The following is a 26,288-nucleotide window of genomic DNA, read 5'->3' on the forward strand; positions in this document are numbered from 1 at the left end:
AATAAGAGAACAACTTCATTTCCATTTATGGGAAAAAATTCCAATATGGCACTGCCATATTTATTATTGAAGTCACAAAGTGCATTTTTTTTTTTTAACATGCCTCAAAAAAGCTACAAAAACAATAAAGGCACACAGCTTAGGTCCAGAGTATACCAGAGCATACTTGCCAACCTTGAGACCGCCGACTTTGGGATATGGGGAATGGGAGGAGGATTGCAGCGGGGGAATTGGGGGGGAGCATTGTCTAGCGTCCCCGAAGAGTTAGTGCTGCAAGGGGTTCTGGGTATTTGTTCCGTTGTGTTCATGTTGTGTAGCGGTGCGGATGTTCTCCCGAAATGTGTTTGTCATTCTTGTTTTGGGTGTGGTTTCACAGTATCGTGCATATTTGTGAGTGTTAAAGGCCTACTGAAAGCCACTACTACTGCCTATGCAGTCTGATAGTTTATATATCAATGGTGAAATATTAACATTGCAACACATGCCAATACGGCCTTTTTAGTTTACTAAATTGCAATTTTAAATTTCGCGCAAAGTATCCTGTTGATGACGCGTATGACGCGTGCGCGTGATGTCACGGATTGTAGCGGACATTTTGTTCCAGCCCGATCCCAGCTATATTAATCGCATAATTACACAGTATTCTGGACATCTGTGTTGCTGAATCTTTTGCAATTTGTTCAATTAATAATGGAGACGTCAAAAAAGAAAGATGTAGCTGGAAAGCGGTGTATTTCGGCTGCCTTTAGCAACACAAACACAGCCGGTGTTTCCTTGTTTACATTCCCAAAGGTGAAGCTTTACTATGGAACAGAGCGGTCAAGCGAACATGGTTCTCTACCACATGTCAACCGGCAGTTTTCGGTGAGAAAATTGTGGTATTAAGTCAGCTCTTACCGTAGACATGAGCAGAGCTTGCGTCATTCAAACAGGCAGCTGTGGACTCCCTTGCCTCCTCCGACCGGCCGCCCCTGAACGTGGGATGCTTCGCTTCGCCTCGTCGAGAAACGTTCCTTCCTTCAGAGACACTGGCGGTCACCACACCTGTGTCCACACCCCTCCGACTTTCAGGTACGATTATATAATCTCGCTAAAACACTAGTAACACAATAGCGGTTTAGCTCGGTTGGTAGAGTGGCCGTGCCAGCAACTTGAGGGTTGCAGGTTCGATTCCCGCTTCTGCCATCCTAGTCACTGCCGTTGTGTCCTTGGGCAAGACACTTTACCCACCTGCTCCCAGTGCCACCCACACTGGTTTGAATGTAACTTAGATATTGGGTTTCACTATGTAAAGCGCTTTGAGTCACTAGAGAAAAAGCGCTATATAAATATAATTCACTTCACTTCACAATAAGCAGATAAGGGATTTTCCAGAACTATCCTAGTAAATGTGTCTAATAACATCTGAATCGCTCCCACTGCCCCGTCTTTTTTTTTCTTTCTAGTTTTTCATTCTCACTTTCCTCATCCACAAATCTTTCATCCACGCTCAAATTAATGGGGAAATCGTCGCTTCCTCGGTCCGACTTGCTCTCCCTGCTGGTGGCCATGATTGTAAACAATGTGAGGATGTGACGAGCTCCACAACCCGTGAAGTCACGCGAATATCGTCTGCTACTTCCGGTACAGGCAAGGCTTTTTTATGAGCGACCAAAAGTTGCAAACTTTATCGTGGATGTTCTCTACTAAATCCTTTCAGCAAAAATATGGCAATATCGCGAAATAATCAAATATGACACATAGAATGGACCTGCTATCCCCGTTTAAATAAGAAAATCTCAGACACCGACCTCTATTTAATAATACAACTTTAACATTTGACAACCAAATAATTAACAAGGTGACTCTGTAAAGAATCTGGGTATTATCTTCCACCCAACTCTCTCCTTTGAGTCACACATTAAAAGCGTTACTAAAACGTCCTTTTTTCATCTCCGTAATATCGCTAAAATTCGCTCCATTTTGTCCACTAAAGACGCTGAGATCATTATCCATGCGTTTGTTACGTCTCGTCTCGATTACTGTAACGTATTATTTTCGGGTCTCCCCATGTCTAGCATTAAAAGATTACAGTTGGTACAAAATGCGGCTGCTAGACTTTTGACAAGAACAAGAAAGTTTGATCATATTACGCCTGTACTGTATATACCTTTATATACATATATACATACATATATACCTATACTGTATATACCTTTATATACATATATACATACATATATACCTATACTGTATATACCTATATATACATATATACATACATATATACCTATACTGTATATACCTTTATATACATATATACATACATATATACCTATACTGTATATACCTTTATATACATATATACATACATATATACCTATACTGGCTCACCTGCACTGGCTTCCTGTGCACTTAAGATGTGACTTTAAGGTTTTACTACTTACGTATAAAATACTACACGGTCTAGCTCCATCCTATCTTGCCGATTGTATTGTACCTTATGTCCCGGCAAGAAATCTGCGTTCAAAAGACTCCGGCTTATTAGTGATTCCTAGAGCCCAAAAAAAGTCTGCGGGCTATAGAGCGTTTTCCGTTCGGGCTCCAGTACTCTGGAATGCCCTCCCGGTAACAGTTCGAGATGCTACCTCAGTAGAAGCATTTAAGTCTCACCTTAAAACTCATCTGTATACTATAGCCTTTAAATAGACCTCCTTTTTAGACCAGTTGATCTGCCGCTTCTTTTCTTTCTCCTATATCCCCCCCTCCCTTGTGGAGGGGGTCCGGTCCGATGACCATGGATGAAGTACTGGCTGTCCAGAGTCGAGACCCAGGATGGACCGCTCGTCGGGACCCAGGATGGACCGCTTGCCTGTATCGGTTGGGGACATCTCTACGCTGCTGATCCGCTTGAGATGGTTTCCTGTGGACGGGACTCTCGCTGCTGTCTTGGATCCGCTTGAACTGAACTCTCGCGGCTGTGTTGGAGCCACTATGGATTGAACTTTCACAGTATCTTGTTAGACCCGCTCGACATCCATTGCTTTCGGTCCCCTAGAGAGGGGGGGTTGCCCACATCTGAGGTCCTCTCCAAGGTTTCTCATAGTCAGCATTGTCACTGGCGTCCCACTGGATGTGAATTCTCCCTGCCCACTGGGTGTGAGTTTTCCTTGCCCTTTTGTGGGTTCTTCCGAGGATGTTGTAGTCGTAATGATTTGTGCAGTCCTTTGAGACATTTGTGATTTGGGGCTATATAAATAAACATTGATTGATTGATTAAACATTGATTTCAGTAGGCCTTTAAAGATGTTTATATGGCCACCCTCAGTGTGACCTGTATGGCCGTTGACCAAGTATGCTTCAAATTCACTTAAGTGTGAGTACCAAATGCATATATTATGTGACTGGGCTGGCACGATTTTTGTATGGAGAAAACAGGTTGTAGAGGACGCTTGTCACAACATGGCTCGGACGTGGATTGTTTCCCCGACGCAGATGAGATTTAGCACGAGCGAGGAGTGGACGTGAGTACATGATATTTATTTAATAAACAAACAAACTACAAAAAGGCAAACCAAGGACGCGCTCTGTGGCGGATAATAATCTATACTAAACTTAAAACAAAACATCACAATGGCATGACTAATTATGACAAAAGATACTATCTATGGCATGAACAACAAAACTTACACGGTGTGGACCAAAACGAACAGCAAGGCATGAAAGAGATTATCGAGATCATGAAGGCGGTGCAGCATGGGTAGGGTGCGTGCGAGTGTGAAGATCCCGGAAAGCAGACAAGAAAAAGAGTGACTTAAGTAGCTATGATGATTAGTGAAAACAGGTGTGAGGCTAAGAACAGGGACGTGACATGACAGGTGAAAAACTAATGAGTTGGCATGGAGACGAAAACAAACCAGGAAGTGCCAAGACAGAACTTAAATGTCCAAAAAACTAAACATAACCTGACCGAAACATAAACTTACAGGCGTCACAACGCTAAAGGCAGTGCCTTTAAGGCACGCCGCCAATGTTGTTATTCCGGTGGAAATCTGTAGAAATTCGGGAGAATGGTTGCCCTGGGAGATTTTTGGGAGAGGCACTGAAATTCTGGGCGGGGGGGGGGGCACTGAAATGCTGGTGGTCTTCCGTGAAAATCGGGAGAGTTGGCAATTTCCCGATTTGGCAAGTCTGCCCTACCATGGTTTGGCTTCTCCGGGAGAGGAGTCCTCCATATTTGAGCTGCCCTCCTCCCAGGAACTGCAGTCCTGTGTAAATGACACTCGCTGGTCATAAAGCGACTTTTGCTTCAGTAAAGCGTCTCCGAGGTCTCTTTTGATCCAGCCGCACTGCCGGACCAGGATGACAAGACCAGAAATACACTTCAAAAGCTCCAGAGTTTTACCTCCAAAAATAGAAAGCTAAGACAAAGTCAGCATCAGTTGCACAAAACACTGAAAGGGATTGGCGCAGTTGGGAAAGTGGCCGTGCCAGCAACCTGAGGGTTCCTGGTTCAATCCCCACCTTCTACCAACCTCGTCATGTCCGTTGTGTCCTTGGACAAGACACTTCACCCTTGCTCCTGATGAGTGGTGGTTATTGCCTTGCATGGCAGCTCCCGCCATCAGTGTGTGAATGTGTGTGTGAATGTGGAAATAGTGTCAAAGCCCTTTGAGTACCTTGAAGGTATAGCAGTATGAACCTTTCAGGTCATGGCTGCAAACTGCCAGTAAGAAGAAGAAGTAATAGAGCTGGTTGCTGGTTTCTCTGGCCAGATGTGACAAGATGTTTAAATAGAACAATTGACAGGTTGACAACATCCAAACAAACCAAGTCATCTCCAATGCATCTCAACATTACACACATCCTCCAGGCTGAGTTAGTCCAGCCCAGGGGTAGGGAACCTATGGCTCTAGAGCCAGATGTGGCTCTTTTGATGACTGCACCTGGCTCTCAGATAAATCTTAGCTGACATTGCTTAACGCGATAAGTAATGAATAATTCCGCAAAAATAACGTTCAAAATACAAAACATTCTCATGCATTTTCCATCCATCCATCCGGTTTCTACCGCACCTGTTCAAGAAGTCAAGAAGTATTTTATTTATTGTTGGTTAGCCTCAGAATAACAATGTTACTAAAAAGAATAAGAGACTTATTATACTCTAAAAATGTTGGTCTTTCTTAAAAATGCATGTATATAGTTGTATGCACTGTTAAAAAAAATAAATATATGGCTCTCACGGAAATACTTCAAAAAATATCTGGCTTGTATGGCTCTCTCGGCCAAAAAGGTTCCCGACCCCTGGTGTGGATGATGAATTAAGCAGGAAACTACATCTAAGTCATATGAAGAAAAGATTCAAAAAATTGACTGTGATAATACAGTAAATAGAATAAAATACAAACCCACAAATATTAACTACATTTATTGTGCCCAACTTTAGTTGAAGCATATATTGTGTTTTATAAAAAAAGGTCTGGGGACATACATATAAAACAATCACCCAAAAATTGTCATATTACATAAGAGAGTAATAAAGACCTTTAATAGAATGGACTAGAGAGACCCAACAAATGATTCATGAAGTCACACATTTTAAAATTGTAAACAAGACAACTGGTCAAATAATAATAATAATATGCTTCCAGAAGTGGTCCAGAAGATGTTTCAGATGTGAACCAGTAAATATGAACTAAGAGGGATTTATGTGTACTCAAAAGCAAAGGTATGAACAAATATAAAACAAATTATGTACATCAAATCCTGCATCTTCATTTGTTGCTGCTGTTCTCACCAGCACACTTGTGTTTCTTACACTGGTACTTAGAAGAGAATCTTTCACCACACACACTGCAACTCAACACTTTCTCACCTGTGTGTGTTCTCATGTGTACTGTACAAGATTGTTGGTGGCGGAAGCTTTTGTTGCAGCTCGAACAGGAGTATGGTTTTTCACCAGAGTGCCTTCTCATGTGTACCTTTAAATTTGTATGTATTACAAAACTTTTACCACATTCCGAGCAGGTAAAAGGTTTTTCTCCGGTGTGTATTTTCATGTGTGCTTTGACATTCTGCTTTTGAGTAAAATCTTTACCGCAGATTGAACATGAAAAAGGTTTTTCTCCAGTATGTGTTCTCATGTGTACTATTAAACTTCGATTTATTACAAAACTTTTGCCACATTCTGAGCAGGAAAAAGGTTTTTCACCAGTGTGTACTCTCATGTGTGTCTTCAAATCGCGCCTAAGCGTAAAATCTTCACTGCAGATTGAACATATAAAATGTTTTTCTTCATTGTGTGTTCTCATGTGTACTTTTAAACTTTGATTTCCTACAAAGCGTTTACCACATTCTGAGCAGGAAAAAGGTTTTTCTCCAGTGTGTACTCTCATGTGTGCTTTGAAATGGTACCTTCGAATAAAATCTTTACCGCAGATCGAACATGAAAAAGGCTTTTCTCCGTTGTGTGTTCTCATGTGCCTTTTTAAACTTTCATTTACTACAAAACTTTTACCACATTCTGAGCAGGAAAAGGGTTTTTCTCCAGTGTGTATTCTAAGGTGCACTTTGAAATTTGGCCTATGTGTAAAATCTTTACCGCAGATTGAACATGAAAAAGGTTTTTCTCCAAAGTGTATTCTCATGTGTGCTTTCAAAGAGGGCCTTCGAGTAAAACCTTTACCACAGATTGCGCATGAAAAGGCTTTTTCTCCGGTGTGTGTTCTCATGTGTGTTTTCAACTTACTAGGATATTTAAAAGTTTTGTCACAGTGAGAACACGTGAAGTGTGTGTTGTCAGTGTGAGATGTCTTATCATCTTTAGAGTCTTCATCATCAGTGTCAGGAGAGTGTGACGTTGTGTCCTCACTATCTGATAGTGGAGCTAAGAGCTTGTCTGCTTGTGATCCTCCACAGTGGTCTCCATCAGCTTCTGTTGTCATGTGTTGAGTTGAGCTGCTGCTTGGAGGCTCCCCCCCTCCCCTCTCCTCACTCTCACCTTTGACCTCATCACCTTCACTCTTCACAGGGACACCAGTCACTGGCATCTTGGTGACATCAACCTCCTCCAGTCCTTCAAGATGCTCTCCCTGCTGACTGATGCTGTGTTCCTCCTCTTCCTTTTTGATGTGAAGGGTATGTGACTCCTCCTCTTCGTCTTTAATGTAAGGGGTCAGTGGATCAACCACTTCCTCTTTAAAATGGGGGATCAATGGGTCCTCCTCTTCCTTTATAAAATTAGATGTCAGTGGATCCATTTCGTCCTCCTTAATGTGAGGGCTCAGTGGATCCACCGCTTCCTCTTTAAAATGGGGTGTCAGTGGGTCCTCCTCTTCCTCTTTGAAAGTGGGTGTCAGTGGATCCACCTTTTCCTCCTTAACATGAGGACTCAGTGGATCCACCGCTTCCTCTTTAAAATGGGGTGTCAGTGGGTCCTCCTCTTCCTCTTTGAAAGTGGGTGTCAGTGGATCCACCTTTTCCTCCTTAACATGAGGGCTCAGTGGATCCACCGCTTCCTCTTTAAAATGGGGTGTCAGTGGATCTACCGCTTCCTCTTTAAAATGGGGTGTCAGTTGATCCACCTTTTCCTCCTTAACAAGAGGACTCAGTGGATCCATCTCGTCCTCCTTAATGTGAGGGCTCAGTGGATCTACCGCTTCCTCTTTAAAATGGGGTGTCAGTGGATCCACCTTTTCCTGCTTAACATGAGGACTCAGTGGATCCACTGTTTCCTCTTTGAAAAGGGGTGTCAGTGGGTCCTCCTCTTCCTTTTTAAAAAGGAGGATCAGAGGGTATTCCTCTTCCTTCTTAATGTCTTCCTCCGTCCGCATCCTGAAGCTCCACTTCTGTTGCTCAGGGTGAAGATGTTCTTCACAGACGTCTGCAAGACAAACACACCATCTCTGCTCAGTCAAACAATGCATTCAGTACTTTTACATGCACTTAGTAAAAACAAGTTATCGCATGGACTGTCTTGAAATCTCAGTGACGCACAAAAGTTCTTTACAACATTATTCACAGGAAAAGAAACACAAACCAGGACGACAGGACTTTTTACTATGGATAGACGATATGGTTTAAAATTGATTTCGTGATATATTATTTCCTATTGAATTATTGACAGAACCATTTTAAAACAGGCTACAAAGTCTCCCAATTTAGTTGCTGCAATATGCAGTAAAATATTACATCATTTCCAGTATTATTTTCTCAAAGAAAGTAACCAGTGTGATAGCAAAATTACTTGTACTCGTTTTAATAGATGATGTTCTTTGAATTGGGTACCAAAAGTTGTTTATTGGGCTCAGGAATGTGACACTTAGCAAGAGATCTATTATCTGATCAAGCTCTGTCTCCTGTGTCTTTGATGTAACATGTGGACTTTAGTCGACCTGGGCATATGTGTCATTTATTCCTTACCCCCAACAGAGCTAAATTGTTCCCCTTTCCTGAGTGACCCCCCCTCCTCTGGGCAAACGACACCCTCTTCCCTTCACAGGACTTTGAGTATTCATTGCACTGGTGTACTGTATGTAAATGAGCATGGAGGGTGGGACTTCTTAGAATGTATAATTGTCATGTCAAATTCTAAAGGAGTGAACAAGCTGGAACGAACGGATGTGTCGTTCTTGTTTGGTCTCGCTTTGCAAAGCTTATAATTATTTGTTTGTTACTTTAATAAATCATTTTAAAGCTATTTGTCACTAAAGGATCGTCTTTAAGAAAATTTCCACGACACCAGATAATAACAGTAAATAAACAAGTAATGCTACGCGAGCACCGCATCGTGAATGCGCGAGGAGAACCAGCTCAAGATGCACGGGACCAAAACAAGCAGGAATGAAGGTAGGAACAGGTTTTAATATAAATCTACAAAAGAACACTTGACAAAAGATCAAAAATAAAAGTGTGCCTTAGCACGGACAGGGAAATGCTAATCGTTAGCAAAGGCAGGGTTCAAAAGTCCAACATCAGCGCGAGCAGAGCACGCGGAAGCTAAGCTACAACTTAGCAGGCTGAATACAAACAGAGAAACTCACTTAACTTTTGCCAGGTGCAAACAAACCAACCAGAAAGAACTAAGGTCGCAGGCGGTCTTAAATACTAAATAATAATCACAGACAGGTGTGTGCCTGACACCAGTGCAGGTGAAAACAGATTACGAAACCATGGTGACGAATATAAACATGGAAAAGCACAATAACTGAAGGGATCGCCAGAGTCCAAACATGATGAAAACATACCAAAAAGCAAATCAACAAACGATCTGTGTAGCGGATCGTAACACAAGTACATTAATAAGAATTATTTGACGAAATAATACAATTAGAAATGACACAATATGTTACTGCATATGTCAGCTGCAAAATTAGGAGTTTTTGGAACCTGCTTTAAAATTATTCTATAATCAATCATTTACCAAATTATATATCGTGACATATATTGTTATTATAAGCGCTAACGTTAAGGATCTACTTTTAGCAGCGCATTGATCACAGAAGTAACTAGCTTATGCTGCTATATTGACATACTGAGCTGCTTTCTCGCCTCTAAGATGGTGAAAGCTAATTCTAGATTATAAATCATGCCTCTCACTTATGTAGTAGAAGGTTGTGGACATAAACCGAGAACTTGCTCAACTTTGACCTGGAGATGGCAAGAAAGACACAAAAATACGCTCTTTTGCACCCACCCTTTTTTTAACCCTTTGTGAGGATTAAATCTTCATCTAAACGGGAAGATATGAACATCCCATTAGTCGGCATCCCAGTGAGAGCAGACATTGTATGTTTAAAATGAGCAAGATATGTAAATATGACATGTTATTAAGAATGTTACTACATTACATATATACTTACAGTGTGTATTTAAAATGTTGAAGGGGGTTTTAGGATGTTATTTAGAGCACTTTATAGGCAGAATAGAGCGGCTACCAATGACTCAATTGTTTGCTAACTTTTGCTAAGGTTTATTTTCTATTGAGGATGCATTAACCATCGACCTGCTCTGTGGCCTTGTGGTTAGAGTGTCTGCCCTGAGACTGGAAAGTTGTGAGTTCAAATCCTGGCAGAGTGATACCAAAGACTATAAAAATGGGACCCATTGCCTCCTTGCTTGGCACTCAGCATCAAGGGTTGGGGGTTAAATCACCAAATGATTCCCGAGCGCGGCCTCCGCTGCCCTCACCTCCCAGGGGGTGAACTTGGGGATGGGTCAAATGCAGAGGATCATTTCACCACACCTAGTGTGTGACTACCGTTGGGACCTTAACTTTAACTTACATAGGGACTGTGAATGATTCCAAAAAGTGCAGTTCCCCTTGAAATTAGAAAATAGAACAACAAGATATCATGTGAAGTGAATTATATTTATATAGCGCTTTTCTCTAATGACTCAAAGCGCTTTACAGAGTGAAACCCAATATCTAAGTTATATTTAAACCAATGTGGGTGGCACTGGTAGCAGGTGGGTAAAGTGTCTTGCCCAAGGACACAACTGCTCGGATGGCAGAAGCTGGGATCGAACCAGGAACCCTCAAGTTCAACCGAGCTATACTGCCCCAAGTAACAAGAACAGAATATATTAATAATAAAATGCCTCATAGCAAATGTGATGAATTCGTCTTAATACTGTCCTTTTTGGGGGCTTTCCCTTTTAAAGGGCAAAGTCCTCGCAGGGTCTTTTGTCCTAATGACTGTCTGGTTCAAGTGAGGAGACTATAATTTAGGAAAACATTTTACTTATAAATGGACTAGAATAAGTCACTAATTTTTACAGGTCGCTAAAGTTGGGATATAATTAAGATAATGAAGGATGAAGTGATTAAGAAATGTTTAATATAGATTAGAATAGGCCGTGCAACTAATCATATGTCCTGAGTTCCAGTTGAAAGTGGGTGCAAGTTCATGCCCACGCACATACACTCTTATCGCCCACATTCTTGCCACTGTTTACCTGGCTTCTTGGCCGAGGTCTGAAGGACAACACCAGATATGAAGTCAGAGTCTTGGGAGAAAAAAGCACCAGTCTATATCGCACAGAAGGAACCTTCCTGGTGTTACCTGACGGCACGACCACCAAGCTGCGACACCACTACAAAGGCTCCTCCATGCTCGTGCTGGTACCACCTGGCTTGGTAGGCTCATACCCGCCTACCAAGTCAAAGACTTAGGTCCAAAGACGAAACAGGGCATAGCTGCCGCTGATTGGACTGACACGCAAATACCAAATTTTTACCGGTCCCCGTTGACGGTTAAAAACATAGCTATGGGCTGCACTTTGGACACACCAGGAGCTAGCAGCTACACAACAGCTAAGCTAAATCAGCACATTTAAGCATATCAAATAATTATAGTTACTTAAAGGGGAACATTATCACCAGACCTATGTAAGCGTCAATATATACCTTGATGTTGCAGAAAAAAGACCATATATTTTTTTAACCAATTTCCGAACTCTAAACGGGTGAATTTTGGCTAATTAAACGCCTTTCTATTTATCGATCTCGGAGCGATGACGTCAGAACGTGACGTCACCTAAGTAATAAAGCCGCCATTTTCTCAAACACATTACAAACACCGGCTCTCAGCTCTGTTATTTTCCGTTTTTTTGACTATTTTTTGGAACCTTGGAGACATCATGCCTCGTCGGTGTGTTGTCGGAGGGTGTAACAACACTAACAGGGAGGGATTCAAGTTGCACCACTGGCCCGAAGATGCGAAAATGGCAAGAAATTGGACGAAATTTGTTCAAAATACAAGGGTGTGGGGAAAGCCGACAAAATGGTCAGTCGTTTGTTCCGCACACTTTACCGACGAAAGCTATTCTACTACAGATGTGTGGATATCCTGCGACACTCAAAGCAGATGCATTTCCAACGATAAAGTCAAATAAATCTGCCGCCAGACCCCCATTGAATGTGCCGGAGTGTCTGCAAATTTTACCGGCGGTTCTAAGGCAGACATGGCACAGAGATGTATGGATAACCTGCAGATGCATTTGCAACGATAAAGTAAACTAAATCACAAAGGTGAGTTTTGTTGATGTTGTTGACTTATGTGCTAATCAGACATATTTGGTCGCGGCATGACTGCCAGCTAATCAATACTAACATGCTATTTAGGCTAGCTGTATGTACATTTGAAACTATATTTAATACATCCAGCGTTTCCTTCCACCCACATTTAATGCCAAACAAACACTTACCAATCGACAGATTTAAGTTGATCCAGTGTCACAAGATGCAAAACTTCCGATCGTTGGTCTGCACATTTTACCGGCGATGCTAAGGCAGACATGGCCGAATAGGGTCAATAGCTATTCGCTCAATAGCTTCAGTTTCTTCTTCAATTTTGTTTACGCTATCTGCCTCCACACTCCAACCATCCGTTTCAATAAATGCATAATCTGTTGAATCCCTTAAACCGCTGAAATCCGAGTCTTAATCCAAGCTAATGTCGCTATATCTTTCTGTGCTATCCGTATTGGCATCACTGGATGACGTCACAGAAAAATGGACGATGGCTTCACAGATAGCGTAAATCAGGCACTTTAAAGCTTTTTTTAGGGATATTCCGGGATGGGTAATATTTAGAAAAAAACTTCAAAAAATAAAATAAGCCACTGGGAACTGATTTGTATTGGTTTTAACCCTTTTGAAATTGTGATAATGTTCCCCTCTAATACGTACACAAAGTCTCCAAAATAGAAGTCTGATAGAAAGTATCCAGTAACAAACGTCTCCGCATCGTTCAAATTCTGCGCCATGAGCTTGACTTCATTAATTATTGTGGCCACTAGGTTTTTGTGAAAGATCAAATCGAACAATTGCAAAAGTATTTGTCATAAGTTTAGTGTTTTTCTTATATTTGTGTCAATATGTACAAGCATTTTTGTGGCTTTCACCAGTAGAGTCGCAATCGCTATAAGGGTCAGTCGATATCGCTTTGGGGTCCGCAACCCTAATGCCGCCCTCCAGTGGTTCACAGAGGCTGAAAAGGCTTTCATTGACCTCAAACATGACCTGTCCTCCAACTCCGCTTTTGCTGTCCTTTTTTTTGGATGATTCTGAAAGTGCCTTTTTTCAGAAACAAAAGAGGAAGGAGGAGTGGGGAAAGCGGGAAGAGTTGGACGAAGTGGCTGGGGAGAGGGAAGTCTGGGCTTCCCTGCTTAGGCTGCTGCCCCCGCGACCACACCTCGGATAAACGGAAGAAGAGTGATGGATGGAGGAAATGACTACTGACTGATAATCACATTAGTAACACAATATCGTTCATGTGTCTGAGTACACCTATTATTCTAACACATCATTTTCATGTTAATGATGACATATAAAGTTAGTAAACATGTGAGAGTAAGAAGTAAACAAACCTGTTCTGTGTAACACGACTTGAGGTTTCCTGAAAACAGCCTCCAATAGTTGACGTAGTCTCTTGTTCTCCTCTTTTGTCCGAGAAAGTTCCTCTTTGTACTCTGCTATCGTTCTTTCGCACATTTTCACTCAATCACAACACTTTACACTCACACTTGATCTTAACTAAGTGACGTGTTGATCAAATCCGCGTCTCTTTGTCAGCAGCTAACAAGCTAAGCTAACTAGCATGCTAAAACAACCAGCAAGCTAAGCCGGCCTAACAATCTCCAAATTTGGCTGAGACGAGTGGAGTTTATCCTGACACGGAGGATGAATAAAGTGTGGAGTGAAGGAGGACTTTGCTGCAGAGCACATATCCTCCACGCATACGTCACTTAGGGGCGGGGCCAACGAGTCATAGTGATGGGCAAGTCATGAACGATTCATTCTAAATGCATGTTTTCATGGTGTCTACACCAAAAAGCACGGCAACAAATGATTTATCTACCGCGTGTCCCTTTCAGGGTCGCGGGGTGTGCTGGAGCCTATCTCAGCTGCATTCCGGCGGAAGGCGGTGTACACCCTGGACAAGTCGCCAACACAGATAGACAAGTATATAAACTGTAATTGACTTTAAATCAGATAAATATCACTCAACAACAACACAATTTGCAGACTTGATTACTGGTTTGCTGGTGTGCTGCTTTTACTGGTGTAAAATTCTGCATCTGAGAGAACACAACCATTGTAGCCATGCGTCCAAAACGTAACATCATCTTGCGGGGACATAAGGACAAGCAAAAGTAAAGTTTCTGTTGTTTTACAACGTAAGAATCTATTCAATAACAAATGTTCAGAGAATAAATTTTTTGGTGAGTATTTATTGGAGGCCTCAAAAGACGAAGGCCGTCTGTTTACAGGAGAGTGTCGGTGAGGCACACACCTTTTATCTTAGCTCAGGAATGCGTGGGAGAAGGTTGGAGACAAGCGGGAAACTCTTAGTTAGGAAAATTGTAGCTGCTGACAGAAGCACATTGTATGTATGTTGTTTCATTTTATTGTTGGTTAGAGTAAATAAATACAATAAGTTCATATTTACATATAATGTGAATAAAAATGGGTTTCCTTTGGTTAATTCATGCGAGTATATGTTAACTTGATTTTTGTTAAAAAAAAAAAAAAAACATGTCAATTGGAGGGGAACATATTTTGTTCCGGTTTGGTCACATTGTTGGGGGGACAATTCATATGTGACGGAATTGTCCGGCTTGCCCCTGGTAGTTTGTCTATGTTTTAGTTTTCTCCTCTGCATTTGTCTGTTTCCTGTGTTTTAGTATTTCCTGTCTTTTAGTTCCTGTCAAGTGCTCTGAATTTGTCAGCTTCCTGTCTTGTTCCCTGAGTGCTGTGTTCCTCCTCAGTGTGTTTAGTATTTCCTGTCCTTAGTTCCTGTCTAGCGCTCTTGTTTTGTCAGCTTCCTGTCTTGTTCCCTGAGTGCTGTGTTCCCCTTTAGCCGCGGCTGATTGGCATCTGGCCACACCTGTTGCCAATCAGCCGGCTCCTATTCGCTTGTGCACGCCAGTTTCCCGAGACTCTGTATTTAGTTGGCGCAGGCAGCATGAAGCAGGGCTTTTATTGTGAAGATAGGAAATGTGCAGTCGGCCTTTAGAGTTTTGACGGAAGGTACGGCGCGAGAGTCTGTTGAAATAAAAAGTGTTTCTCGCCTTCCTCTCAGTCATATTTTAATAATAATGATCTTGCAGCAGCCAGCGTCATCTCACAAGACCCTCCGGTACCGTGAATGTCATTTAAGTGACGTCTTGGTGAAGATTGATGATCACTAATTTTAGGTCTATTTTTTTTAAAAGCCTGGCTGGAGATCGACTGACACACCCCCCGCGGTCGACTGGTAGCTCGCGATCGACGTAATGGGCACCCCTGGCGTAGTGGGTAGAGCGGCCGTACCAGAAACCTGAGGGTTGCCGGTTCGCTTCCCACCTATTGACATCCAAATCGCTGCCGTTGTGTCCTTGGGCAGGACACTTCACCCTTGCCCCCTGGTGCCACTCACACTGGTGAATGAATGATGAATGAATGATAGGTGGTGGTCGGAGGGGCCGTAGGCGCAAACTGGTAGCTTACCACCTCCAGGTGTGAATGAATGATGGGTTCCCACTTCTCTGTGAGCGCTTTCAGTATCTAACAATAGAAAAGCGCGATATAAAACTAATCCATTATTATTATTATTATTACTATGGATCAGAGCGGTCAAGGGAACATGGATCTTGACTACATGTCAACCGGCAGTTTTCGGTGAGAAAATTGTGGAAATAAGTCGCCTCTTACCGGAGATCAGCGGAGCCAGCGTCCTCCCGCAGCCGCCGTGACTTCTCTCAGAGACTCTGGCGTCAAAACACCCGTGGGCACACCGGTCCGACTTTAAGGTACTATTTAACTCACTAAAACACTAGCAACACAATAGAAAGATAAGGGATTTCCCAGAATTATCCTAGTAAATGTGTCTAAAAAGATCTGTAACGCTCTCACTGCCCTCGCCTTTTTTCTTTTTTTCTAGGCCTTCACTCTAAATTTCCTCATCCACAAATCTTTCATCCTCGCTCAAATTAATGGGGAAATTGTCGCTTTTTCGGTCCGAATAGCTCTGGCTGTTGCTGGCTATGATTATAAACTGTGAGGATGTGAGGAGCCCTACAACCTGTGACGTCACGCGCACATCGTCTGCTACTTCCGGTAAAGGCAAGTCTTTTTTATTAGCGACCAAAAGTTGTGAACTTTATCGTGGATGTTCTCTACTAAATCCTTTCAGCAAAACAATGGCAATATCGCGAAATGATCAAGTATGACACATAGAATGGACCTGCTATCCCCGTTTAAATAAGAACATCTCATTTCAGTCGGCCTTTAATATTCTTTTATTGTTTAGAATATTAAACTTTACTCTGTTTCTTTGCTCAAATGAACAGGATGAAAGTGTCTTTGTCACTACTGTGTGTAAATATATATAATTATGTATATAATAATCTTCCATTCTTCACTTTTATTACCGCTTGATTCAACTCTCATCATATTATATCCAGAGAGAACTTGACCATAAAAAGATGGCTGCACATTAATAATCCGTCAATAAACTTCAATAAAACTAAATATATCATACAAACCCCGTTTCCATGTGAGTTGGGAACTTGTGTTAGAAGTAAATATCAACGGAATACAATGATTTGCAAATCCTTTTCAACCCATATTCAGTTGAATGCACTACAAAGACAAGATATTTGATGTTCAAACTCATAAACTTTTTTTTTTTTTGCGAAGAATAATTCATTAAGAATTTCATGGCTGCAACACATGCCAAAGTAGTTGGGAAAGGGCATGTTCACCACTGTGTTACATCACCTTTACTTTCAACAACACTCAATAAACGTTTGGGAACTGAGGAAACTAATTGTTGAAGCTTTGTGTAGAGCTTCAGTCATTCAACAGTCCGGGGTCTCAGCTGTCGTATTTTATGCTTCATAATGTACCACACATTTTCCATGGGAGACAGGTCTGGACTGCAGGCGGGCCAGGAAAGTACCCGCACTCTTTTTTTACGAAACCACGCTGTTGTAACACTTGTCTTGCTGAAATAAGAAGGGGCGTCCATGATAACGTTGCTTGGATGACAACATATGTTGCTCCAAAACCTGTATGGACATTTCAGCATTAATGGTGCCTTCACAGATGTGTAAGTTACCCATGCCTTGGGCACTAATACACCCCCATACCATCACAGATGCTGGCTTTTCAACTTTGCGCCTATAACAATCCGGATAGTTATTTACCTCTTTGTTCTGGAGGGCACCACATCCACAGTTTCCAAATATAATTTGAAATGTGGACTCGTCAGACCACAGAACCCTTTTCCAATTTGCATCAGTCCATCTCAGATGAGCTCGGGCCGAGCGAAGAAGGTGGCGTTCCTTGGTGTTGTTGATAAATGGGTTTGGCTTTGCATAGTAGAGTTTTAACTTGCACTTACAGATGTAGCGACCAACTGTAGTTACTGACAGTGGTTTTATGAAGTGTTCCTGAGCCCATGTGGTGATATCCTTTACACGCTGATGTCGGTTTTTGATGCAGTACCGCCTGAGGGATCAAAGGTCCGTAATATCATCGCTTACGTGCAGTGATTTCTCCAGATTCTCTGAACCTTTTGATGATTTTACGGACCGTAGATGGTAAAATCCGTAATTCCTTGAAATAGCTTGTTGAGAAATGTTGTTCTAAAACTGTTCCACAATTTGCTTACAAAGTGGTGACCCTCACCCCATCCTTGTTTGTGAATTACTTAGCATTTCATGGAAGCTGCTTTTATACCCAATCATGGCACCCACCTGTTCCCAATTAGCCTGCACACCTGTGGGATGTTCCAAATAAGTGTTTGATGAGCATTTCTCAACTTTATCAGTATTCATTGCCACCTTTCCCAACTTATTTGTCACGTGTTGCTGGCATCAAATTCTAATGTTAATGGTTATTTGCAAAAAAAAAAAAGATTATCAGTTTGAACATCAAATATGTTGTCTTTGTAGCATATTCAAACTGAATATGGGTTGAAAAGGATTTGCAAATCATTGTATTCTGTTTATATTTACATCTAACACAATTTCCCAACTCATATGGAAATGGGGTTTGTACTTGGAGATTGTAAAAAGTAAAAACACAAATTATGTTGCATAATGATTTAGGGCTATATAAGTAAACATTGATTGATTGATTGATAATAATGAAATGAAAGGAATAAATGTAATGACATTTTTAAAAAAGTTTATATTGTTGATGAAGTAAGCTTGACACTACATGTAAGTCATGTAAAGAAAACATAAAAAAATGGAGTGCAAAAAAATAGATTAGAATAAAATACATACAAATATTAACTACAATTATTGTACCCAGTTGAAGCATACATTGTTTATTTCATAAAGGTCTGGGGACATACATATAAAACAATCACACAACAATATTCATATTACAAAAGAGAGTAATTATGATGATTAATAGAATGGATTATAGAGACCCAACAAATGATTCACTAAGACACACATTTTAAAAGTAAATGATCTTGTATGAAACACAACTGTTCAAATGATGTATAAAGTAAATAATAATATGCTTCCAGAAGTGGTCCAGAAGATGTTTCAGATGTGAACCAGTAAATATGAACTAAGAGGGATTTATGTGTACTCAAAAGCAAAGGTATGAACACATGTAAAACAAATATGTACATCATATAAATGGAATCATCTACAATTAGAACATAAAATATGTAACACTTCATTATTCAAAAAACATATATAAAACACTATTATGCATGAGTATAAGAGTGAATATCTAAATATTAAATGTTTATTGTAACATATTTTATGTAGTGTTTATTCTCACCTTTTTAGTCAAATTGTTCTGTTCATTTTAAAGTACACAAATGTGTATATTAACTCATGTACTTGACTGAAATAAAAGCACTAATCTGAAGTGTCTAATCTATAAATGTTAGAATCATATTAACAAGATTGTGTTACACACACAACAATGATGTCACACATGTTGTATGTGCTGATGTTATTCTAAGGTCAAAGTTCAAGTTTTGACAGTTTATTTCAAATCCTGCATCTTCATTTGCTGCTGCTGTTCTCACCAGCACACTTGTGTTTCTTATACTGATACTTATAAGAGAATCTTTCACCACACACACTGCAGCTCAACATTTTTTCTCCTGTGTGTGTTCTCATGTGTACTGTACAAGATTGTCGGTGACGAAAGCTTTTGTTGCATCTTGAGCAGGAGTATGGTTTTTCACTAGAGTGCGTTCTCATGTGTGATTTGAAATGGGGCCTTAGAGTAAAATCTTTACCGCAGATTGAACATGAAAAAGGTTTTTCTCCAGTGTGTGATCTCATGTGTATTTTTAAACTTTGATTTATTGCAAAACTTTTACCACATTCAGAGCAGGAAAAAGGTTTTTCTCCAGTGTGTATTCTCATGTGTACTTTTAACCTTTGATTTATTACAAAACTTTTGCCACATTCTGAGCAGGAAAAAGGTTTTTCTCCAGTGTGTATTCTCATGTGTGCTTTGAAAAATTGCCTTCCCGTAAAATCTTTACTGCAGATTGAACATGAAAAAGGTTTTTCTCCAGTGTGTGTTCTCATGTGTACTTTCAAATTTGGCCTTTGGGTAAAATCTTTACCACAGATTGAACATGAAAAAGGTTTTTCTCCAGTGTGTGTTCTCATGTGTACTTTCAAATAACTAGGATATTTAAAGGTTTTGTCACAGAGAGAACATGTGAAGTGTGTGTTGTCAGTGTGACATGTCTTATCATCTTTAGAGTCTTCATCATCAGTGTCAGGAGAGTGTGACGTTGTGTCCTCACTATCTGATAGTGGAGCTAAGAGCTTGTCTGCTTGTGATCCTCCACAGTGGTCTCCATCAGCTTCTGTTGTCATGTGTTGAGTTGAGCTGCTGCTTGGAGGCTCCCCCCCTCCCCTCTCCTCACTCTCACCTTTGACCTCATCATCTTCACTCTTCACAACCACATGGAACTCCTCCAACCATTCTTGACTGATGCTGTGTTCCTCCTCTTCCTCTTTAAAATGGGAGGTCAGCGAGTTATTTCCTTCCCTTTGCATTTGCAATGTATGTGGCGCCTCTTCTTCCTCCTTAATGTGGAAGGGCTGTGGCTCCTCCTCCTTGTCCATCCTGAAGCTCCACTTCTGTTGTTCAGAGAGAAGATGTTCTTCACAGATGTCTGCAGGACACAAGAAGACAAACATGCTCAAGAGGAGTCCATATTTGTTCAGTCACAAGTTAGGAGCGATATATATAAGATTTTACCAATTCAGATTTCATTTTAGGTAGGTAGGTAGGTCTTTATTGTCATTGCAACAAGTACAACGAAACTTTGTTTTCAGCACAAACCTGTTCAAGATTAGACAAACAAACAGTGTACAGGGTTACAGAACAAGAACGCTGATGGGTCGCCATAAGGCGCCCCGTAAAAGATGGGAAAAAGGTAAACGCTGGGGAGGGATGAGTAAAAAAATACAATCCAGACTGGGCTCCTAAGGGGGCCCAGTTCGGAGTGGGAAAAAAACCTCCATAGCAAAGCATATACATTTTACAACATACATCTCCAGATATCTAGCAACAGAGGGAAGGTAGTTGGGTGGGCGGGGTTAGCGCCGGCGGACTTGGAATATACTTACAACACTTTATGTACATATTTATATACAGATTTGAACAATTCACTGAAATATTATTTATTGAAATCTTGAAATGAAGGGCCTTTAATGGCTAAAACATTAACCTGGACAACATTTTAACAGCTGGTTGCCTCAGATTTTATTCTTTTCATTGCATTCACACGCTGCAGTGGACAGTGCACATGTTAGCTTTCAGTATTACTGCAGTATCTGAAGCACCGTCTCCATGAATGTTATTGACAACAGGATTATAACCTGGACACGTTAGCTCCTCGGTATGGTAACAGGTAAGGCTGGGCGACATGACTAAAATATGTACCGCGATATAAGTGTTTCATATCAGTCGATATCGAAAATTATTGATTAAAAAAAAAAAACTATTCTAAATAAAGACCAGGAGAAAAAAGGCTGAATTCAAATATTTTTTATTTAAATATAACCTTTAGCTTTAGAACGAGGTCAGCATTATGAAAAACAGTCAAATATATGAAAATACTGGTCGATATGCAGATATTGACATTAAAGGGGAACATTATCACAATTTCAAAAGGGTTAAAAACAATAAAAATCAGTTCCCAGTGGCTTGTTGTATTTTTTGAAGTTTTTTTCAAAATGTTTTCGGTCCTTTAATATCCCTAAAAAAAGCTTTAAAGTGCCGTATTTTCGCTCTCTCAAAGCAACTGTTCATTTCCCTGTGACGTCACACAGTGCTGCCAATGTAAACAAACAATGGGAATACCACAGCAAGATATAGCGACATTAGCTCGGATTCAGACTCGGATTTCAGCGGTTTAAGCGATTCAACAGATTACGCATGTATTGAAACAGATGGTTGGAGTATGAAAATATTGAAGAAGAAACTGAAGCTACTGAGCAAATAGCTATTGACGCTATTCATAGCCATAGCATGGCCGAATAGCTGCGTTAGCATCGCTGGTAAAATGTGCGGACCAAACGATCAGGACTTTCGCATCTTGTGACACTGGAGCAACTTAAATCTGTCGATTGGTAAGTGTTTGTTTCCCATTAAATGTGGGTGGAAGGAAACGTAATATAGTTGCAAATGCATCTACAGGTTATCCATACATCTCTGTTCCATGTCTGCTTTAGCACCGCCGTTAAATAGCATGTTAGCATCGATTAGCGTAGCATGTTAGCATCGATTAGCTTGCAGTCAAAATCAACAAAACTCTCCTTTGTGATTTCGTTGACTTTATCGTTGCAAATGCATCTACAAGTTATCCATACATCTCTGTACAATGTCTGCTTTAGCACCGCCGGTAAATAGCATGTTAGCATCGATTAGCGTAGCATGTTAGCATCGATTAGCTGGCAGTCAAAATCAACAAAACTCTCCTTTGTGATTTCGTTGACTATCGTTGCAAATGCATCTGCAGGTTATCCATACATCTCTGTGCCATGTCTGCTTTAGCACCGCCGGTAAATAGCATGATAGCGTCGATTAGCGTAGCATGTTAGCATCGATTGCGTAACTGTTAGCGTAATCTGTTGAATCGCTTAAGTCGCTGAAATCCGAGTTTGAATCCGAGCTAATGTCACTATATCTTGCTGTGGTATTCCCATTGTTTGTTTACATTGGCAGCACTGTATGACGTCACAGGGAAATGGACAGTGTCTTCGCAGAGAGCCGAAAATAAGGCACTTAAACGCTTTATTTAGGGATATTCCGAGACCGGTAAAATTTTGAAGAAAAAAAATCCAAAAATACAACAAGTCACTGGGAAATGATTTTTTTTGTTTTTAACCCTTTTGAAATTGTGATAATGTTCCCCTTTTAAAAAATCCAAAATCCTGCCAAACTGGTGACGTGACATTTCCTTTTTTTATTTACAATTTCCTCTCATGCTGCCGCACTTATATTCCTGTTTCGTTTCACTCCTCGTCGTCAGCTAGCCGTTGTTGCTTCTTTTGGTTTTTCCTGTTAGCATTTCCCAGAATGCCTTGCGGTTCAGGCTCGGCCGTGATAGGTCGAGAGGCTAAAGCCCTTACTCTGCCTACGCCCCCCAGAATGCCGTGCGGTTCCGCCTCGGCCTTAAGTGCAATTGGCGGAGTTACAATGCATAGTAGGCTACCGCCACCTACTGCACCAGAGTTGTAACTACAAGCTCCATTCACAAACAGAGTCCCATTGCTTTTATGAGCGGTCAAGCTAGTCAAAAGCCGAAACATCTATTTGTGGCGGTCGTAATTATTGCGTGGCGGGCCGCCACATATTAATGAAAGTGTGGGAAAAACACTGAGATTGATTGAGACATTGCTGGACAGCAGAGAAGTAACTAAATCCAAATAAACGTTGAGTATATTTTTTAAAGATATCTGGGTTGTATCTTCAGTAGGGATGTAAATCATTAAGAATTTATCGATATGATACCCTAATCAATACTACAACTAATATGTGGAAATGAAAAAGGCATTTTAAATAGCATTCCTATTAGCAGAAGAGGTTGAACACCTCCAACATGATGTTCTGTAACATCTCAGAGCAGGGAAGTCTTTTATCAGCAGCTATTTGAAGTCTTAAAGAAGTCAACTATGTGTGCAGTGCAAGGTGAAATAAAGTTATGTCATCTTCTCAATAACACACACATCAAACTTTCACGTGTGGTTGCTTCCTTATTTGTCATTATTCAAAGCTGATTTTAATGTGTAGCAGCGGCAGCTGAACTCAATGTGACAACGTGTCATAGTTACGTCAGTCAGCTGGAATTAAAAATACAAATAGTTGTGTCGTTAGTCCAGAATCTTCAAGGTCCTCATAGACGAAATAATTAGGAACCAGTACTAAAAAAAGGTACTTGGTGTACATCTCTTATCTTCACCACTAAACCTTTGAAATATGCTGACATATGTGCTGCTAAAGGTAAATAAACAGTAGCCATATTGAATGTTTGCCTTCATTTGACCACGTGAGGTAAGGAGGACGGCCTCTAGGTCACATGGTTACACCCCAGCAATTACACTGTTGATGATTGATGAGCATTGATCTTTCAAGGGGAACATTATCACCAAACCTATGCAAGCGTCAATATACACCTTGATGTTGCAGAAAAAAGACCATGTATTTTTTTAACCGATTTCCAAACTCTAAATGGGTGAATTTTGCCAAATTAAACGCCTTTCTGTTTATCGGTCTTTTAGCGATGACGTCAGAACGTGACGTCACCGAGGTAACACACCCGCCATATTCATCTTCACATTACAAACACCGGGTCTCAGCTCTGTTATTTTCCGTTTTTTTTACTATTTTTTGGAACCTTGGAGACATCATGCCTCGTCGGTGTGTTGTCGGAGGGTGTAACAACACTAACAGGGAGGGATTCAAGTTGCACCACTGGCAAGAAATCTGCCGCCAGACCCCCATTGAATTTGCCAGAGTGTCTTCACATTTTACCGGCACAGACATGGCACAGAGATGTATGGATAACCTGCAGATGCATTTGCAACGATTAAGTCAACTAAATCACAAAAGTGAGTTTTGTTGATGTTGTTGACTTATGTGCTAATCAGACATATTTGGTCACGGCATGACTGCCAGCTAATCAATGCTAACAGGTTATGCTAATCGATGCTAACATGCTATTTACGCTAGCTGTATGTACATTTGAAACTAGATACCCACATTTAATGCGAAACAAACACTTACCAATCGACGGATTTAAGTTGCTCCAGTGTCACAAGATGCGAAATTCCTGATCGTTTGGTCCGCACATTTTACCGGCGATGCTAATAAGGCAGCCATGCTATGGGCCACTTCATTAGGTACACCCACGCTATGGCCGAAGAGCGTCAACAGCTATTCGCTCAATAGCTTCAATTTCTTCTTCAATTTCGTTTTTGCTATCTGCCTCCATACTCCGACCATCTGTTTAAATACATGCGTAATCTGTTGAATCGCTTAAACCGTTGAAATCCGAGTCTGAATCCGAGCTAATGTCGCTATATCTTGCTGTGGTAACCGCCATGTTGTTTGTATTGGCAGCACTGTATGACGTCACAGGGAAATGGATAGTGGTTTCGAAGATAACGAAAATAAGGCACTTTAAAGCTTTATTTAGGGAAAAAATACAACGAGCCACTGGGAACTAATTTTTATTGTTTTTAACCCTTTTGAAATTGTGATAATGTTCCCCTTTAAATGGTGGTGTTAAAAAGCAAGTATATCTCCATCCTTAGTCATAAATGTGGCCCCCGGATGAACATGTGTCACAAACATTGTATTAGATGATATGTGGATGTTGTGCTTACTTGGACTGTGATGAAGCTGTGAGGACTCAGGTGGTTTGTCTTCATGCTCTTCAGTCTTCACAGAGACAACAGTCAGTGGAAACTTGCTGAGATCAGCCTCCTCCTGCCCTACAGGACACTCTCCCTTTTTAAAATGTGAGGGCTGTGGATACTCTAAAGTGAAACTGTCCCCCTGCAGATGAGGGAGACATTCTTCTTGGTGTCCAATCAGCTGATGGATGTCTACAGGACACAAACAAAACACATTTTAACTCCTACATGCTCAATATCAAACTGTGTATGATATATAGGGCTTTGGCTATTGAAAATGTTATTAATCCAGTGTTCTACTGGAAATTGTTTTGATTAATCGAATAACTGGATAAAACATAGTGTTGCTTGGCTAAAGACGAGTTTAAGCGACTATAAGACATTTCACGTAATAATGAACGGCCAATTGGTTTGAGATGGTATGAGATCAAGATGTCATCTTTAGATCAGGCTTTGTTTGTTCGACAATCACTGCCGCATTAAAAAGTTAAAGTAGCAATGATTGTCACACACACACTAAGTGTGGCGAGACAAACTGAGAGGAACATCAACCTCTCATAAATATTGTGTGTCTGAAACGGTCTCCTTTTTATGAACAACATAAAACAATCAGTGCATCATCCTCACATGATAATTCATCTTCCTATAGACAATCTATTTAACAATAGTGTTAATAATACATATAAAGTGAGTAAAGATGTGAGAGTAAGAAGTAAACAAACCTGTTCTGTGTAACACAACTTGATGTTTTTGATGTTGTCGCTCCTTCTCCTCTTTTGTTGGACAAAGTTCCTCCTCGTACTCTGCTATGGTTCTTTCGCACATTTTCACACAATCACAACACTTTACACTCACACTTGATCTCTGCTTAGCGATGTGTTTTGATCACTTCCGCCTCTCTTTGTTAGCAGCTAACAAGCTAAGCTAACTAGCAAGCTAAGCTAGCTGGAGAAGCATCAAAGTGCACTCAGACTAATATAACCGGATGCAAACAGTTATTAACGATGTTTACTCTATTTACTAGAGTGTAATAAAGGACATATATGTGTACATGGAGGCACAGATTAAGAACACTGAACTGTGACGACTGCAATAACGTCTTCACCGTCAGACGCCATCTTGCTTTATCCTCGCCGTGTTTGGTTCACGCGCAGTGTTGTCAGATCTCGCGAGAGAAACAAGTAACCAGCTCTTTTCCAGATCTCGCGAGAGAAACAAGTAACCAGCTCTTTTCCAGATCTCGCGAGAGAAACAGGTAACCAGCTCTTTTCCGGATCTCGCGAGAGAAACAAGCAACCAGCTCTTTTCCAGATCTCGCGAGAAAAATAACTACAACCAGACGGTAAAACTATTTTATTATATACAATTTACTTATTCTGGAATAAAAGTACGCTTATCCA

The 26,288-nt window shown here is 40.8% G+C and overlaps 2 protein-coding genes across 3 annotated transcripts; both read right to left on the reverse strand.

Annotated features, from left to right (window-relative positions):
- Positions 1–5,462: 5,462 nt before the first annotated feature.
- Positions 5,463–13,667, reverse strand: LOC133542444 (zinc finger protein 260-like). Its single transcript, XM_061886574.1, has 2 exons — positions 13,351–13,667; positions 5,463–7,861 (listed from the first exon to the last, which is right to left on the reverse strand). The coding sequence occupies exons 1-2, from the start codon at positions 13,472–13,474 to the stop codon at positions 5,754–5,756; spliced, it is 2,232 nt and encodes a 743-aa protein (XP_061742558.1). The 5' UTR covers positions 13,475–13,667; the 3' UTR covers positions 5,463–5,753.
- Positions 13,668–18,274: 4,607 nt separating this feature from the next.
- On the reverse strand, positions 18,275–26,028 carry LOC133542495 (oocyte zinc finger protein XlCOF22-like). 2 transcript variants are annotated; one of them, XM_061886690.1, is made up of 3 exons: positions 25,611–26,028; positions 24,859–25,080; positions 18,275–20,138 (listed from the first exon to the last, which is right to left on the reverse strand). In XM_061886690.1, the coding sequence occupies exons 1-3, from the start codon at positions 25,711–25,713 to the stop codon at positions 19,003–19,005; spliced, it is 1,461 nt and encodes a 486-aa protein (XP_061742674.1). In that variant the 5' UTR covers positions 25,714–26,028; the 3' UTR covers positions 18,275–19,002. The 2 variants fall into 2 exon arrangements, with proteins under 2 accessions (XP_061742674.1, XP_061742675.1); XM_061886691.1 differs by lacking the exon at positions 18,275–20,138 and adding an exon at positions 20,225–20,308.
- Positions 26,029–26,288: the final 260 nt, after the last annotated feature.

Source organism: Nerophis ophidion, linkage group LG24 (genome assembly GCF_033978795.1).
Source record: "Nerophis ophidion isolate RoL-2023_Sa linkage group LG24, RoL_Noph_v1.0, whole genome shotgun sequence".
In the NCBI taxonomy this organism is placed as follows: Eukaryota; Metazoa; Chordata; class Actinopteri; order Syngnathiformes; family Syngnathidae; genus Nerophis; species Nerophis ophidion.